The 18888-nt window shown below is 40.5% G+C and overlaps 1 protein-coding gene across 9 annotated transcripts in view; it reads left to right on the top strand.

Annotated features, from left to right (window-relative positions):
* The window catches only part of GLI3 (GLI family zinc finger 3), a 217830-nt gene that overhangs the window by 101704 nt on the left and 97238 nt on the right, over nucleotides 1-18888 (top strand). For all 9 annotated transcript variants that reach the window (XM_026121398.2, XM_026121400.2, XM_064506607.1 and 6 more), the window contains one exon: nucleotides 16553-16658. In XM_026121398.2, coding sequence (XP_025977183.2) covers nucleotides 16553-16658 — 106 coding nt within the window. The remainder of the gene's footprint in view (nucleotides 1-16552; nucleotides 16659-18888) is intronic.

Raw genomic sequence — 18888 nt, 5'->3', positions numbered from 1 at the left:
TTTTTTCCAAAGAGATGTCACCCCAAGTTAAACACTTGGGAAAGACAAGCCATAGTGATCTCTCATGGAGCTAAAATAGAGACCTGGATTTGTTCAAAGAGTGCTTTTCATGTGTTTCACATTGGAAACTCCGTTTGTTAGAAGTTTGCATCAGTTCATCTATTTACCTCATTTGAAGTTTTTGTTTCTGCAGTGTGGGTAGATGAAATAAACTGACTGCAAACCGTCAAAGTGAGGGAAAATAATGGAAGTAATACTTGCAAAGAAAGATGGGACAACACTTTTCTTGTGTTCTTAGTACTCTCTTCTTCATATTTGTGGTTTGGAGGATGAGGGGTTTCCATATTTCTGAACTGACTCTTCCATGGAGCTTGTCTGTGTCAAGAGGATATTTTGAATTTGGAGCAAAGCTGAAGGCTGTTGGCTAGTGCCTGAGACGCATCTTAGCTTAACTCTAGCCTCTTGCACCAGCCCGATAAAGCTATGTGTTATTTGGGTAGGCACAACATCTTGTAGAAGCTGAGCAAAGTCATCCTGAGAAATAAAATTCAGCAGGAGTTAGTTAAATACGTGGTCAGACCATTTTATTTTCCTCCTCGTTTCAGCTGTTGTAACAGAAATTAGAAGTGGGACTTGTTACATGTAAGCTATTCGTATTTTGCTATTATTAATAATATTGGAAATAAGTGCAAGAGAAAGGGAATCAACAATGTTATTGTCTGTTGCATCTTGTGCTACTTACAGTTATTCACATCAAAGATACTTTAAATATAATGGCTAGGCAAATTTCAGCTAGTAGCTGAATGTGCTAGGGAATGAAAAACTGCAACAGAGGAATAGCTGGAATGTTTTAAAAAAGTTCTACAGAAGTGGTCTGTTTCAAGCTGAAAATTGGGGAATGGCATAATAAAAAATAAATTGTTTTTCCCTTTTTGTATTAGAAAAGCCTCAGGCCATAAACATCTTGAAGGAAATGGATTATTTTCTTTTACTCTTCTGAATGGATCAGAGTTGCTTGAAAAAATCATATTGTTTGTACATTACCCACAAGAGCAGCAGGGTTTGGAATCCTATTTTTAGTATCAGTAAGTCAACCAACTTGGTATGCTGGGAAATCCCCAGCTCCTGGCACCCAAAGGTTAATATTATCAGCTCTCCAAGAACTGGTTTAGGAGATATTTTAGTTCCATTAGCTCAGCTTGTGTTATCAGTTGTAATAATAATAGTAAATTTATTGCGTGTATTATCATAGCCCCTCAAAGAGCTGGATAAGACTGTTATTTTCTGTAGTTCATGCTGAAACCTAGGGGTTTTTATTTCCACTTTAAACCTAAATTCAACACTCCACTAAAATCCTCAGAAAGCATTTTTCTACCTCACATCTTGTCATAAACAATCCTCATAAACCCAGATTACAGTCTTAAAGCACAATGTGGAGGAATGCCTAACTCTTAATGCAGAGGACAGATAATTCCTTTGTACAGGAAACATCTATTCTATGTAGTCAGGTAAAAAATCATTGATTTGTGACGTGCAATTCTGATACTCTGCCAAAAGTTGTGCAAACAACCTTTAAGATGGTTACAGTGAAAACCCACAGATTTTAGTGCCAACAAATACCATGTGTAAAATACAGTCCTGCCATACCCACGTATCTAGGTGTTCAAAATAATATTGTGCATGAGAGCATACATAAACACATACATACGTATTTCAAGATCTTGTACACATATGCATGCTTGGGTTTGTTTGTATCGGATCTTTTAATTTTCTTACTGCGTTTGAAATCTGGGGTTTTCTTATTTTCCAGCTTTTCTTTGCAGCCGTGACAGCTGGAAACATAACTTAAAAAAAAGTGAAAGCTGAGATTCTTACTTAGTGACATGACTGTAAAGGCCGGGGCTTTTAAAAAAGCACTGTAAAGAAAAACAGTATCACAATTCATGATAAAATCACAAGAACTGACAACACTGACTCCACTGAAATTAATGGTAACACTGTTAGGGACTTAGAGGGAGCTGCATTTCACCCTAGATATGAAAGTAACTGAAAATTATATTTGGTGTTGCTACAGTGTTAAAGTTACAGTTGCTTAGGTGTCTTAACCTTCCCCATACTTTCAAATACTTGATTTCACTTAATAAATTTATCTGTTCATCTCCTCTTTACGTGATGGTTCCTTTGAGGAACTTTAACATCCATATAGTTTGTGCACTCTCAACTAACAGCTATAATGCAGTCAGTCCCTGCTTACAAACTTTCAGAGGTATTTTTAGGTTTTTGGTTGTTTCTTTTTGCCTGAGAATGGATCTAAGAGAAAATATATAGTTGATGTTATTCTTCAACATTATGTTAGTTATGGGCATATCCATAAAGCTATGAGTGATGCCAAGAGATTCTGTCTTCTAAACTTGCAGTGATTGTTCCGAAGAGGATGGTAGTAACTGATGTGGTGAGAATGCAGTTACTTGTAATGAGCTGTCTTGTGTCATTTTGCTCAACCAGTATTTTGATTAAAACTTTTCATTTGACAGAAAGCAGTAAAAACAGCAGGTAGTGACAGCAAACTCTCTGTTTCCGAAATGCTTTGCTCTCTTCAGGGTGTATTCTTTTCTCAAAAGGTGAGTGTGCGTCCCGTAAGCGTCCGCAGGAGTTACATGAACCTCTTGAGAGGAGGGTTGGCCTCCTAGCATTTGGCTACCTTTTCTGATCTCACTTTTTGTCCACGTCTGGTTGTCTTTTACTTCTTCATGCTTTCATACTTGTTTCTTGGATTTGAGAATATGTCAGGAGATCAGTGTTGCTTTTCTTTAGGAATTCTTACCTGCAGGTGTATTTTGTCCAGAAAGAAATAGCTCAGTAGTTTATCTAGTGAAGTGCTTTGTTGATTATGTAGCTTTTTCTCTCTTTTGTACAACTCTTTGCTATCTGTCAATTTAACAAGTCGCTTAAATAATGATGGAGGTGCAGTAATCTTTCCATTGCTAAGGGTAAAATTTGCTTTCCTTTGTGGAGCCTGATATGCCAAAGCACACTACCAAAGCAATACTACTTTTCCAGTTTAACAGGTTTAGCTTATATTATTGGATTGCCACTGACTGTATTGTTTCATAACTCACTGATGTCTGGCAGTGAACATTTTGGTTTTTCTTTCTTTGCCTATACAGCAGCAGTGATAATCATCAGTGCTTTCAGGCCTGCAAGATAATCTCTTCAGGGTTATCATTTACTTACAAACAGACGTGTGAAGTATTTGTGAAAAGGCTTTTGAAGTGAGATTCCACATGGATGCTGCTTAGAGCTGAAGACAAGGCAGTGTTTACACAGGGTCAGAGAAGATCTCTGCCCAGTGTGGTTCTTCTCAAGTGCTAGTATTCTGTGGCTAAACTGTTTGCCTTTCTAATGAAGTGAACTGTTTGTTTGAAATATGTGGTAGAAGGTATTTAAAGAGAGACTAAAGTAAACTTTCGGGCTGTTCAAATAAGCCATGCATATCTGGTTTGTGAAGTGAAGGAAAACAATTTGGCTGCAGCTTACCTCTGGGAAGAGTAGTTAGGAACTGTTTAAATAATAAACTGGGCTGAAGCGGATGTTGCTGAAACGTCTTACAGGCCTTTTGTGATAACTGCTGCTCGTGTAGGCATTCCTCAGGATGTTGCCATGATGGGGAATTCTGAATTATTGTCATTATTTAAAATGGGGATTTATTCATTAGCTGTGAAAACTTGAGTACATTTATGTTTGATTAAAACCATCCCAATTAGACAATGGACTGTTGAGAGCCAACATATGCTATTGCCTTTGTAACGTCATTAGTAACCCAGAGTCCCCATTTTGAAATAAGATCGAGCCCAAGTACGCAGACATCTGTTTCTGCCTAGCCAGATGGAGGTTAGGAACATAACTTGAACTGCTAATCTTTATTGTGGAGAGGGGAACAGGAATCTGAGGAAGGTAGTAACAAATGAACTTGGATCCTAGTTCTGGCAAGCAGCTAGGTATCAATGGCTGATACAATGCTTAGAACATGCCCTGCAGAAATCTTGCAGCGAAGTTTCTGCCTAACCACAAGCAGAAGTTCTGAGAGCAGAGAGGGGCTGCGAGAAGTGGTACTTTTGTGGTTAGGGCACTACAGTTGGTCCCAGAAAACCTCACTTCTATTCCTGACTGCCGCAGTTTGGTCTAATTGGATTGTTAGGCTGTTAATACAGCATGCTTCTCAACAATGACTGGCAAAGTGAATGCTTTTCACCCCCTGCCATAGCACAAAACAATTAAAACCAGTAATGTAGGGAGTTCAGGAGCAGAGATTTTTAGCACTGTCCAATAGAGACCATATGTTTCCATTCATCTTTTTTTATTATTATTATGGAAAAGAAAGCTCAAAGTTGGTCGGGACTACAATGTTGCATCCTCTGGCATTGTCTCTCTGTGCATTCTCCTCAGGAATAAGGACAGTCACATCGCTTTAGACGCCTTCAGTTCAGCATAGAGATTAAAACAGACCAAAAGTCCTTATGCTCCCGGAGTGCAATAAATATGCTAGAATTACAATAGGATTCAAACATGCAACAATAGTAGCATTAAGAACTGGCAGTCCTTTGATGTTATTGACCAGGAAAGGACTGCTGTCTTCTCTGTCATGAACATTTAAACTTTTGACCTCCAACCTTTGTGTCAAACAGCTTTTCCATATGGAGTGTTACTATACTTCTCCAAGTGCCACTGCATTTAGTAGAGTATCAGACACTTCATTGGCGGGAAACTGATGCCTAATGTTTTGGAAAAACTCCAAGATTGCCAAGGGGCGTGACGGACTAGAACTGTCTCATCTTCTTCTGTTGGAGAGTAAATGATATCCCATGTGCAGTCGCATGTTTTCCTGCAGCCAGATTGTGTCTGAACTCTGCACAAAGGTGCAGAAGGGAAGAATGTTTCTCAGTGAGCAAAGGGCAGACCTCTTAGCAGTTATTTTTATTACCACCATGTGCTTGACTTTAGCCATAGACCACGACCCTCTTTTGTGAAGCACGCTGCACAAACACAGAACGAATAGATACACTTTTACAAGCTTGGGAAGTCTTCCTACTCATGGCTCTTAGAGCTATTCAGGCCCTCAGGGATGAGATGTTCAGCTCAGCCTGCAGTCTCCCTCCAGCATTCGGGAACCAGTTGCATAGCCTGCTAGCATCCCACAGCTCAGGTACTGCTGTTAGCGATGTATCTGAATATAAAGTTGAAGGATTTTTGCAGTCATTTTAGCTTTGGTGTGCCTGGAACATGACAGGAGCGCACAAAACATGATGGACCATATTAACTCAGAGCAAAGGTCTGTGTATCCTTGTATGCTTTCCTAGCAGCAACCAAAAGTGGATGCCCAGGAGATAGTATAAGAACAGGGCAGGTCCTGTTGCCCCCAAGTACTCCCCCAATATCCAGTCATTCGCAGTCCAGGAATTTCCTGTGTGGTAAATGGTTTGTACATATTTGGATCATCACTGCATTTCTCTTCTGTGACTTTGGCCACTTTCCCCTCGAGGCCTTCTAAACTTCTAATCTCCACAGCATCCTGTGTCAGTTGGCAGTGTAGTAGGGAATAAGGGGGTGTGTGCCTCAACCTCATTCAGCCATCTTTCCTGCTCCACTGGCTCCTGTTATCTTTTAGTAGCATCATTGGCCTATCTTCTAAGATACGAAGAGAGGAATGAAGAGCAGTGTTCTCCTCTTTAGTGCTTGCTTCCTTACCCAGACTGGATCATACATGAAGGGTGCAGAACAGTCCTTTCCTACTCTCATATCTGTGGGGTTCTTCTCTACCTACTTCTACTTTTTATCCTATCTTGTCCCTTAAAACTAAGTTGAAGAACACTACTGCCCACAGGCAAGTAATGAAACTTTGTCTTTGGTCAGCCTGGACTGAAGGCTGGAGAATGTGATGCTGTTGTAATCATCTATATTAGTGCCAATAGTGCCAATTAGTGCTGTTGTGTAAGCACTGTACTCACGTGACATAAAGACTCTGCACTGAAGAGTTTGCACATGTTTTTGTGCTGTCTGTATGCAGAAAAATCTTTGTTAATGCTGAGGGCTGCTTTTCCTGCTGCAGTATTTGTATGCTTCTGCCTACTCACGTCTGGTTCTTCCATTTTTCCTTTTCTCTGTCTAATGGGACAGTCTGGTCTTCTGGTGAGACTGGACCTAACCATGCATGATCTGACACTCCGGTCCCAGCAGTGACCTGTGCATGAGTAGGGCACAGAGCAGGCAGGAGAGCTCAGGAGATGCCTGAGCTTATTCTGGAACCAGAAGCTCTCCATAGTTGAGTGTCCATACACAGTAGGTCTGATGCAACCAGTTGCATCCTGCTTTGACATATTGTACTGCTAAGTCAGGGCTGTCCTCACAGTGGCTAAGGACTGTGAGCATTAACTAAGCTGTGTTAAGGTTGTCAGTTCTTTGCTTTTCTCCTCACTGAGGCAACTTTTTCTTCTTGTTTTTTAAAGTAGCACTCTGAGTCTCGGACATAAGTGCACTTAGTCCTGTTTCTCAGCACTGGTGCTATATGTAAGTGGGTGACACTCTCTTAAATAAAGGGTTGGTCTGCTTTTGCTAAGGAACACTTAGTTCACAAAGCAACAGAATCATAGGCCAAATTCTGCCATCACGTCAGCAGAGAACAAGAGGATGGAGGAGAGTGAAGCTGTCGGTGCGACTTTGTGAGGAACCTCCCATATATTCTAGAGGGAAGCCCTTGTGGTGGGGAAGAGGAAATGAGAGGGATTCTGACAATTGTCTTAAAAAACAACAAAAAGCAGGGTGATATCCAGAGCTATATGATAATACTTACATGCTCTGTTTGAATAATAGGAAGTGATTAGAAGAATTTGTCTGTAAAGAAAAACAAATCTAAAATAAGATCATGAGCAAAACCTGAAGGGAATTCATAAAGAATTGAGTAGTTTTAGGCAACTGAATCACTTTTTTAAGGAATTAGAGAAATAGAGAGTGAACAGAATACAATAGATGATAAAATTCTGGTATTCTAGCTCTTAATCAGGACTTTTCATTGACCAGTTCAGGGTTTCATAAAGGATATCTCCATGTTAACAGTGACCAGACAGAGAAACAGAGAAGTTGAAGTAATTTGACTAAGGTCCTTTTCATTAAAAATATTTGCCTTGCGAAACCTGCCTTGAAAAAAATAATTCAGATTGATTTGAATATTGATGATATGACATCCCCCCAAATAGACTGAATGAGCACTTAGCTTAAATGTCAATATAGGAAACTAAGGGAACTTGCCTTACTTTCCATCTTCAGTAATGGTCTGAAACAATAAGTACACAGCGTAAGAATGAAATCTCTGGGAGACACTGGCTGAGAAGCTGGGGGGAGGGGGACACTAGGGAGCAAGGAGGAAGAAAACAACTCAAACTGAAGTATTTAGAGACATCAAGAAGTAATAACCATGAGCTGATTTCTGCTGCCTTAGGGTGGTTTGAACAGTGCTATTTTCAGCAGCAGCCCTGTAGAAATCCTAGAGCAGGTCGTCGCAAGGCACTGTCTCATAGTGTGCAAATGAAAGCTAATGGTACTTGGGGTATATGTAGAAACACATACCTCAGCTGGAAAGAGAAATTTTCAGAAATATGTTATTTGCATTACGAATTTCCAAGGTTGTCTCCTCTGAAAAGGTGTCATGTCAGCCCGTGTGAAGACCTGATGTCCAAGAGCACCGAGGTGGTAACTCTATATCTCTCCCAAGCTGCAAGCAATCCAGAAAGCACAGCAAGTGATTGTGGTTAATTTAGTATATGGACACAGAGATTAAAGAATGCAGTAAATGCATATTATTGAGTGGCCTGAAAGTGCATGTGATAACTATCTGCGCATCTGTAAGAGCTTCGAGAGTGTAAATAGCACAGGAGAGTAATTGCTTAGGATGGTCCAGGGTGAAGCTAAATAATTATGAATATTTCGATGAAATTTTAAAAAATCAAGTTGAACAGCAGGGAAAAAGAAATCTTTCTGAGAGGTCATCTGATTGTGCATCCCATAGAATCTGAGCTGTTTTAATGTCTAAAAATAGACATAATTGATCTAATTATACTTTTCCCTCTCTAGTTCCTGTCATGCCATAAATTACTCATCAAAGCTGCCAAGTATAACTTATTTCCAAGTCTTTCACCCTGTGGTCCAGAACCTCAGCTGCTGGAAATCTGTTTAGCTACAGTGATTTTCAGCATACTATGCTGATATCCAACAGTTCAAATTTGGCCTTTGAAATGGCTTTCAAACTTGATTCTGTTACACAGAAGAAGAGCACACAGATCACCAAGGTGTCATAAACAAGTAACATTTTCAGTCTGACTCACACAGCTATTTTGCAAACTTTTAAAAATGCCACTGAGGTTTCTTTAATTACCTAACTTCTCTTTCATTTGTTCCCACATCAAATCAGCAGCATACAAGGATATTTCTAGATTTTTTCTAAGTTTTAGCTTTCTGTTACCTCTTCTTGGTGACATTAACATTTGCATCTTACAAATATTTATAATCATTGAGTTAAGGCATATGCCTGATAGCGGGGTACTTACACACTTTTCTTGGCCTGTGTTGAACTGTACATAACCAAGCTGTTGTATGGCAGCTTCTCTTCCCACTGGCTGAGGAGCCCATGTTAAACATCTGCTTAGGAATAGTTTTGAGTTACGCATTGCAGAGTCTTGCTCTAAGTTTTTTCTAGTTCTCTCCAGTGAAGATCAGGATTTTTTTTAATAATATTTTAATTTTCTTAATTTCAGCTTTGTAGATCACCTTCAACAGCTAGAATTTTATATATGTTATTGAAATGTGTGTGCACATATGCATAAGTACAAAAATATTTGTGTATGTGATTATGCATCTGGCTATTTGCTGCTCTTAGAGGAGAGAAAACTGAGGATGTTACAATTTTTACACGCATATAATCAAAGGTGGGAAGCTTCCCAGAGCATCTGGATTAACCACTTGTCTGGGGTTGCTGAGAGTTAACCGTGGATGCTGTTTCGTGTTTGTGTAAACCCTTGGGAAGTGATTTTTAGCTGTAGAGGATGCATTGACCTCCAGTGGCACAAGAAGTTAGGGGGAACAACAGCAAAACAGAAAGCGTGTTGCAAGGCAGAAGATAAATTATTTTTTCACTGCAGCAAGTCCATTCGAGGTAATGGGGGGAGGGATTTCTTTTGTCAGTTCCCTGGCAGAGGACAATTTGTCATTTTCTCGTGGAGACCACATGATTAAGTTTGTTAAGAAACGCTGCGTGGGATCCAGAGGTTATGAAAAAGATGAGCTGTGCTGTACCAAGAGCCAGCTGCATTAGATGAAATGATTTTCCCTCCAAAAATGGTGATGAGGCCAAGACGTCTCATAGGATTCTCTTCCTGAAAGCATGGACCAATGTACAGATGCTGGCTATATGCAGCCATTGCTAGTGTTCATGAGGGTTTTCTAAGGTTGCTTGTATGATGGAGCAGCCAGTGTTGTTTGCTGGGTGGAAGGAGCTACTGAGGTGGGATATTCCTGGTTTATTTCCACCAATTTGCTAGGAAATTGTACTGTCATCGTTCTTGAGGAAATTGTACTGTCTTGGTGCCTGGGCTTTCCTACGCCAGGAATGTGTGTAATAGGGAGAGTTTGGGGCTGCAGTTCTCTTCGGCAGTGCTGCGCACTCACAGGGGGTGAGTTCACGACTGCGCTGCATGAGCAGGGCAGCACAAGGAATCGTGGAGTGACTGGTGAGTCCGTCCCAGTAGATGTAGTCATTTGTGAGTAAATCCCTGGCTCGTGATGAAACACAGATTACATTCTTAAAGAAGCTGAAGCTCTTGAGTTCAAGATTTTTTATATATATGTAATATATTTATGACCCTACATGTCTGTCTGTTACTACTTTCCCCTTTTTTTTGGATGGGCAAACTGCACGGAGCACCAAAGTCAGTCGAATGGACTCAAAGAAATTTAGTTAGTATTCCAGAGGACAGTCCTGCTCCTCAGACAGCAGAGTTGCAGTGACTGGGAGGAAAAATAAAGCATGCAAACTGAAATCAATCCAGCAGTTATTTAGCCAATACCTGCAGCAAATTTGGCATGTTAAAGACTTACCAGTGCCAGCTAATGAATTAATTTCCAGGCACTTTTCTTCCAGCACACAGAAAACTGCTCCTCCTTCAACTCTTTGGCATGATGGTTGTTGTGGGATTAGTAAAAACAATAAAACATGTTCCCACAAGGTGTTTAAGTTTACAAACTAAAAAGTGGTAAAATGGATGGCAGAGATCTAAGATGCCCTGCAGCCTTAATTTTCTGCTTTGCAAAGGTAGAAATTATTTTTCAACAATAACAAGAGGCACAGAGCTGGAGCTGTGTTCTACTTTCTGAGGTTTGGGTTGGCGCTCCTGTGGCCAATTTTAAATATCAATGTATGGCCTCTGGAAACACAAGCAGAAGATAGGGAGGGAAGTCCAATCATCATTAATAAACACAGATGCATGGAAGGAACATGATCTGACTGAAAACTGCATTTTTCTCTGAAACTGTTACACCTACTACATTTCATCACAATTAAGATCTAGTGTTACTGAAATGGAGAGAACTTAGTAAATTAAAAGAGCTCTCTCTGTCCATTTCCCTGCTTTATCCATTTACATGCTTTTTGCTTCTGCCATGGCATTGTGGGGCTTTTCTACTGTCTGCCGAAAAACTCCTTCTCTGTAAAGTCAGATAGTGAGTAGTCCCATTCGTCTCAACACCACAGTTGCCCCATTGGAAGCGTGCACGTGCATGCATGCACATACAGGCACACACAGACACAGAAGAGCCTCCGGAGATAACTGGTTATAGCACATCTGTGGATCAGTCTACAGATAAGCAGTGCTTTGGATGGCAACCAGCAACAGTGAAGCAGCAACCCCAGTCATCATAGGGAGATTCTTCAAAGTGCATGAAGTTAGGTGTGTGCATTAACGTGTGGCTGTGGCTCAGTCTTTTTTCTTCTTCTTTAAAGGCCTCTGTATAAAGCAGAGAACATAGCTCACCCTGTTTTTAAAGAGAACTGCCTCCCCCCAAAAGACAAGACATGCTCTTATTGAGCACTAATGCAAGTTGTAATTAAAAAAAAAAAAAAATCCAAAATAAGATCTTTTCTTGCCATAAAACTTAGCAATACTGTTAAGTTCAAATCAGTTGAAGCAAATGTACATGAAGAAACAGCGGTGCCCTTAGGGACTGCAAACCTGAATATTAGAAAATTCCCATCTGGTGATCAGCTTATGAACCAAAGGAAGTGTAGAAATTTGCTGGCAAACTCTTCAAAACTATTCTGCGTATTGAAAAGACATTAGCAGAGAGGCTATATTGTGTCTAATATTGTTTCTGTAACATCTGGTATGAAATCTTGGTACCACTGAGTTCAGCATCAAAACCCTATTTAATTTTAGTGGGGACAAGATTTCACCTCAAATGAGGTTATATCTCACAGAGTTCTGCACCTGGCATAGTTATATCGGATTTAGAGAGCTGATCATTCTGATGACAATCTGCTAAAATAGAACAAGTACTGCCTGTATTATACTTGAAGCCTGTATTTGCTGGTGCCGTGGTCTCGCAACACAGGTGTAGATACCGGGGCTTCACTGAATGCTTTCAAGCTGATTCAGACATTTTACACAGTAGCACACGTTTTCTCAACATGCTGAAAAATGCAGCCTGTCATTTCAGCAGCCTCCTTGCTCAAGGGTTTGGCCAAGAATCACAAGGTGCTTGAGCAAATCAGTTAGCTGAGGGCAGAGTCTATTTTGTTAGCTTTACCACCAAAGCTGAACTTTCCAGATTTAATGATCCCCTGAACAGAATAAGGCTTCTCTGAGAGACTACAGACTCTACAGAAAAATTCTCCTCGACTTCAGTGAGCGTTGGAGCAACCTCACAGTTCTGTTCTTCTTCCCAGCTTCTTTACTGTTGTCTCAAGGCATTGCACAGCACCTCTGAGCTGGCTAGAATCAGCTGCCTCTCTGCCAAATCTTTCAGTGAATCAGTGCTGGCTATTACATCTCATTAGACTTCAGTTCAGATTTTCTGTTCAGCAACAAGGAACATACCTGTCATTTCTCCCAGTTTCTTTCCCTTGCTGCTGCAGAGGAGCTGTAGGTTACTGACTTCCAGAGAACAAGTGTAGTCTCTTCTTTTTTCCTGCATGGAAGTGATTATAATTTGGGAGAGATGATCCTATTCACTTTCTTTAAGGAGGTAAGAAGGATTCTTGAAGAAGAAATGAAAAGCACATTCTACACAATAAAAAGTCAGCAAAAATTGACATCTTTTCCAGAAAATCTCACAGTGCTGAGATCGATGAGTTTTTAGCATTTTAGACAGTTGTATCTCCCATTTTGTCTGAAGAGACTCTGTTAACTATGTAGGAGACAGAAGAGCAGAAGTTTGCAGGATGCTTACAGGAATAGCCAGCAGAGAGTCGGGAGAAGGCAACACGTACTAAATTCAGCAATGCATGAGGAGTATGCTTAAATGTATTTTCAGTATCTTGGCATGCCCTTAACAGTTCTTGAAAATAGTGGGATTTAAGCACAGAATCAGGTACTTCCATTGAGTTGAAGCCAAGAGCCCTAAATACACAGGCAGCATCTATCTGTATTGATTCCTATACTGTACGCTAACTTCAGAGATTCTCTGCAAGGATGTAAGGGTTTGTTGAAGGATTTGTCCATGAACTCATGGTTGGCTTTGGATGTGTGTAAGAAAACTGCCTGCCATAGGCAATGCTAGTTTTCATCTCAACCAGAATTTTTTAACAAATTGCAAATGGTAATAAACAGTTTCCCCAACAGAATAGGAAGGTTGAAGTTAGATTTTGTTGATATATCTTGGTGAGAGGGGTTCTTACTTGCTAAGGATAAGAGTTTTGTTCCTCACACTTTCTTATAGGAAATGTATAAATACCACTATAGTTAGAGCAAGTGTCCTGTCTTTTAGACTAAGTTGCCCCCTGGTTTTCTGGATAGGTAGAGCACCACTCACAAACAGAATCAGATGAGAATCAGTCATTCGCTGTGACTAGTCTCACTTGTTCTTCATTCAGCTATAGCATAAATAATAATGGCAGAACATGCCTCTAATATTCTGGTGGTGCCTCTAATGACACAGTTACTGGGTGGGATAAGAAAAAGCAATGGGAAACTGGCACAAGCCTGAATTACTGCTTTGCAAACTTCTTATTATGCATTTCCATTTAGATACAGGTCATCCAATTACATTTTATGGTGTTTCAAGTGTATTCCAAGTGAAGTCCTGGATGATGGGTGCTTTTGCAGGTCTCTGCTTGATGTAAGAGTATTTTCATTTAAATATTCAACATTCTTAAATGTGGAGTGGTTTTGGACCCCCAAGCGTGTAGAATTTACTGCTTACCTCTGTGCTGAGGACTTACCCAAACATGACAGAATTTGAATTCCCTCTGTAAAATTGATTCCACTAGTTCTGCACATTATTCTCCCTGTCTCCCATTTAGCATGTTAGTTTGCTGACAGTAGAGTACGCAGCACTTAGCAGCTGGTTTGTGGAACCATCAGTCAGGAAATTATATGATAAATAGGAGGTAGCCAGGTTTAGTGGCACTTCATTCTGCTTCAGCAATTTTAGCCTGACTTTGGAAAAGTCATCATGTGGTATTTTTTAAGGGTTGCAACAGGAGATGGCTACAGTGTAGTGACTTACTACACATACACTTGAGTTATGATGTTCACCAGCTGTATTGCTCATGTGTAAATAATAAACTGAGAGATGCATAATTATGTTGAGTTTTGATATGCAGCTCTGTTTTAGTCTGTGCGGGGCTGACTGAGACAGCTCCCTGTGCAGTGATGAAGTATGTCTGCTTCCCAGATGGAAACTGCAAACAAGATGCAACCAAGATACACAAAGGAGCTTAATGTGAGAGGACTCAAAAAGGTGTTCTTGGAGATTTATATCCTATGTGTTAAATACAACTTGCTGGTGCTTTACACTGCATGGGCCTCACAGAGGGGAATCCCATTTTGAAGCCATTTAATATGCATTTCCTGTTCCCCAGATAGGGAATGATAGATGATCACATTCAACTTCAGCGCTGGTCCTCTGGAGAGTTAAGCTGTGTTTCTCTGTGTCAATACTGGCGTTGCATTCCACACATCGATGCCCAGGCCAGATGAGCGTGGTACAGCAGGTCGGCCCTGTGGCCTGAACGGACTTGCTCGCCATGGCCAGGTGGAGCCCGTCCTGGTCGACTTGAGCAAGGGTAGCAGAATCCTTGTGGTTTCACCTTTGCTCCCCAGGCCTGCTCATCAGAGAAGTGTAGGGCAGAGAAGGACTTGCCTGCGCGTCTGCAAGGAAGCGAATGGGTACTTTCTTCTTTGAAAAAATGATGCCTGAGTTTTTATTTTAAAATCCCAAACTTCTGCTTTAAAACCTGCTTGCTTCAGCTTACACTATTGCAGTCGATAGCAGAGAGGTAGGGAACAGGGCACACAAACGGGGAGATACACTAAAATGTATCTCTTGTGCCCCTCTTCCCCTTCTCTATGTTGGTAATTGGTGAAGAATGCATTTCATGAGATGGAGGGAAATATCTTCCGTTCAGACAATAACCATGTGCTCACAGGGATATCTGGTTATCTGTGACATGCCTTTAATCCCACTGAAATCAAGGAGTGCTCAGCACAGGCACAGAAGCTTCCTGTCTCCAGAACATTGTAATGCGTTGCATATTTAAGTCCAGTTTGTATAACAGAGTTAGAATTAAAGCTATCATGAGATTGGTTTCCCGGTTCACATTAGTAAGCCACAGTTATTTTTCATTTATAGTGCTAAGCTCTGAGTCAGTAAATGGCAGAAATGTGCTGTGGCTGATCACACGCTAGCTGATGTTTCATAGAAAGAAGCAGTGAAACTGGACAGGCGATTTCAAATGTTTCCATATTTTCCTGAACTACTGGAAATATTTCCACAGAATTTACATGATTTTCCCTTTGTCCCCTTCATTTATTTCCTGAGGGCCATGATTTTTATTACTCTATTTCTTATTCCTGCTTCAAAACATGGTAACAGACCAACCCAACTTTTGACAAATATCAAGGGGAAAAATCCATTTTCTTACCCTCACAAGTTGGTGTGAGGCAACTGTTTTCATAGATAACATAATCTAAGAAGAGGATTACATTTTTCTGAATAGGAAAGGCAGGAAGTACAAAGAGAAGATACCTTAAGAGTCAGCAAGCAAAACTGAAATAGGCTTGGTTTTACTGTGAGCGCATAATTATGGATTTTGTCTTTCTAGAAGCATTTTAGTAAATCCATAACATGACCTCATGTCTGTTCTTGTCAGTCTTTAGTGTCAGATAAACATGTGACTTCATACAAAGTGGCAATCAGGCAATAATTGGGAAGGATCTGTTTGTTTTGTGCCACTGGAGACACTTAGTATTTCTCATTTGTGGAACTATCTGAATTTTGCACATTTGGGATACAGCAAGGAACATAGTGCATACAGAAACATTCTTTACGCAAACAAATTGCAAAGGTGCACTGCTGTATTGTTCAGAGACTTGTAGTCTATTTAAATTCTGTCATCCAAAACTGGGAGGTGATTTTCTTACAGAAATGTTGAGAAAATGTGGAGCAGGCTTGTGCTGGGTCCCTCCATGCAGGGTGCCTGTGGGAGGTGTGGTGAGCAGGGGAAGCTGAGGCGCCTTCCCCGTCTGTCTGGAAACAGCAGGGAACAGGAGCCATGCAGCTGCCGAGCTGCCCTTCCCACTAGCACCTTGGAGGGATGGGGCAGGGAGTATATGGAAGCCGTGGGTCTGTGGGCCTGCAGCCACGGCGGCAAAGAAAGCACCATTCCTTTTTAAGGGTGATATGAAATTAATCCTCTTTTCCTGAGGCACATTCCTCCTGAAGCCTCCACTGGTGCGATGCAGTTAAGCATCTCCAGTACAGCCTCTCCCAATTGCCTTTCCCTTTTAACTTCATTGTCTGATTTACTCCAGATAGTCCTTTCTCAGCATGCTGCTTTGGTTTTCCCTTCCATTGTCGGGTTGCGTATATATCTCTGCTGATACACTTCTTTATTTTATTGTTTTCTCTGCTTGGGCCTTTTTTTCGGGATATTTTTTTCTTGTTTTAATAAAAAATAAATAAATCAGGAATGCTTATGAAAGGCTTGATGGTCCTTTTGATCTGACACTTCACATATGGGCACTATAATTATTTATTAAAGACTTCTTTACGTCCCTTTCCATTTAAGCTATAAAAAGAGAATATAAAAATTAATAAATACATATTCATGCAAATACTGTGGGCCAAACTCTCCTCTGAGACAGACCCTGACTGACTGCAACAGGAAAGGAGAATTTGACCCCTAAGTCGTATTGCTGTTGACACACTTTTCAATATCTATTCCATCATTATTTGATGTTCAAGAGACATTTGAGATACTCAGATTTGGGAACCTTGCTTGTTTTTTCAGATCCGCCTCACCTTTTTCCAGCATTCCACCCTCCTGTACCAATTGATGCAAGACATCATGAGGGACGCTACCATTATGAACCATCTCCCATTCCTCCTCTGCATGTGTGAGTATCAAGTATTCTCCCTGCTTCAGCTGGCCGTGGTGCCTAGAAGAATGGGCAAGTATTTGAAACTTTACATGCTTGAAACTGTGCATCTGGAGCACTTTGCCAGTCTAGGCAAAGAGCAAGAATCGGGATGCATCAAGTTTATCTGTTAGTGAAGCAAAACCAGGCTAGTGCCTAAGGAATTCCTGTTACAATAGGTAGCTGGCAAGTGTTACCTATATATTTTGCTGACATCTATTCTGTGTGTTGTCATTCTATAAATACTAAATTAAAAAGTGCCGATCTCTGTGAAATACAGCCAGGCAGAACATATATTTTGTCTGGATTAGGCTTGGGATTCTTCACAGCTAAAATTTCATCTCATGCCAAAGCTTTTTTTCTAGTGACTGCTATGAAGCATAATGAAATTTTTGGTAAATTTTCATAGTCCCCGTTGTGTGCGCACACAGGCAATCAGTTGATTGATGGGAATGTCACCCAAACAAAATGGCAAATGTGATAGAGCACATGGTTTACACAAAGATAAAAGAAATGAATACCAGTGATAACGTGCATTATAAAAGGGTGGTAGTGGTGAGATCCTGTAGAAATAAATATGATCTAGTTCTATATGGGGAGACAGATACCAGCATTGTTGAATAAAACAGTTGTTGTGTCCAGAAAACTGCTATATACCATTAAAAATGAAGCCCAAAAGCGGAGCTTAGTACTTTGCTAAAAGGCCTGATATATACGTTTAATCATATCTGCTAATCACCTCTCATACTGAGAAAATAAAAGAAGAAAAGCACAAGCCATACTTTGAAGAATAATGCTAGTTGTTTAGATGGCAGATTGCTTTGCTATGGCTATTAGTTACAGCTGTGTAATTACATATATGCAGAAGAAAAATGAAGTTGTTTTAAAACAAGTCCTCCTCTGTGAGCAGAATTAATTGATATTAACAATCCTAACTACATGCCCAAGTACGCACACAATATTTTACTAACAGTTTTTTTGGATCAGTCTTCTTTTACTGAATTGTAATTTCAGAGCAAATTTGCCTGGGGGTAAGTAATAAATCTGTGCTGCAGTCTTCCTTGGGCATTAGAGGAAAAGTGGGTATTTATAGAAAGAGAGAGTACAGAAACTTGTGATTTATTCCTCAGAGTTCCTCTGATACACCAGTATTTACACCACAGTCAGCCACATAATAAAATATATTCAAATACACCAAACAATTTTTTATTTAAATTTGCTGCTAAAAAAATGTAAGCTGAGGATGGCAGGCTCATACAGACTCAGCACATTTATTCTAGATTTTGCAGTGCATGTGAATATACTGACTAGATAATTTTTGGCTTTTTCTCATATTTTGTAAAGTGAAAGAAAACAACTTCCAACTGGAAGTTCTGGGAATGATCCTGCTCCATGCTAAGCTAATGGGAAATTTGTCTTTGTCTTCCGTGAGAGCAGGACGGGGATAGGAAGCACCAGCAAATAATTCCAAGGGTTTCCAAGCATATTATAAACTAGTGCACCAGTTCCACAGATTGCCAGAACAAGGGTGACAGGACTGAGACTGATTAAGTGGTGAATTGGATCTGAAGTGGATCACTAAAATATTTTAACTCAGATCAGCAGAGGGCTGTCTTCAAAATCTGGACACCATCTGTGAGCATTCACTGAGACTTCTGTGTCCTATGCTGTGTGGGGCCCAGGCTTGCTTTACGCACTGCACAGAGACCTTTCCAGAGCCTGAGCCCCGTGAGCCCCAGGCCGTAAGATTACACTGTGCAGCCGAGGGCAAGTCTTTCAGGTGGGCTGAATGTGATTCCCTAGTTTAGATGGGAAATTGGGACTAGTACCCTATACTGGTAAAAGTGCCAGGATTTTTTTAAGATCCAAAAAAGATGTTGAAAAAGTCAGATTAACATCTTATTTGGAATTCAGCAATAATCCCCTCTGACACCACACACAGTTACTGAAATCAATGTCTGTTCTAAAGAAAGATGCCACTTACTGAGTCACAACACCCCTGCTTCCAGCTGTACCCTACAGGCCTTGTGTTGAAGTAGTGATTCAGCCAGGCCCTGTGTAGGCTTGTAAGAGACAGGAAGATCTTAGCGTGATGTGATATGACTGCAGGCAGTTGCTTTAGAAACACTCTCTGATATCAGCCCAAGCTCTAAAATGAAGATTTCCTTGATATTGTCCATTTACTTTTCCATAAACTGTGTAGATTCTT

The sequence above is a fragment of the Dromaius novaehollandiae genome, chromosome 2, assembly GCF_036370855.1.
Source record: "Dromaius novaehollandiae isolate bDroNov1 chromosome 2, bDroNov1.hap1, whole genome shotgun sequence".
Taxonomy (NCBI): domain Eukaryota; kingdom Metazoa; phylum Chordata; class Aves; order Casuariiformes; family Dromaiidae; genus Dromaius; species Dromaius novaehollandiae.
This window is presented reverse-complemented; position numbering and strand designations above follow the sequence as displayed.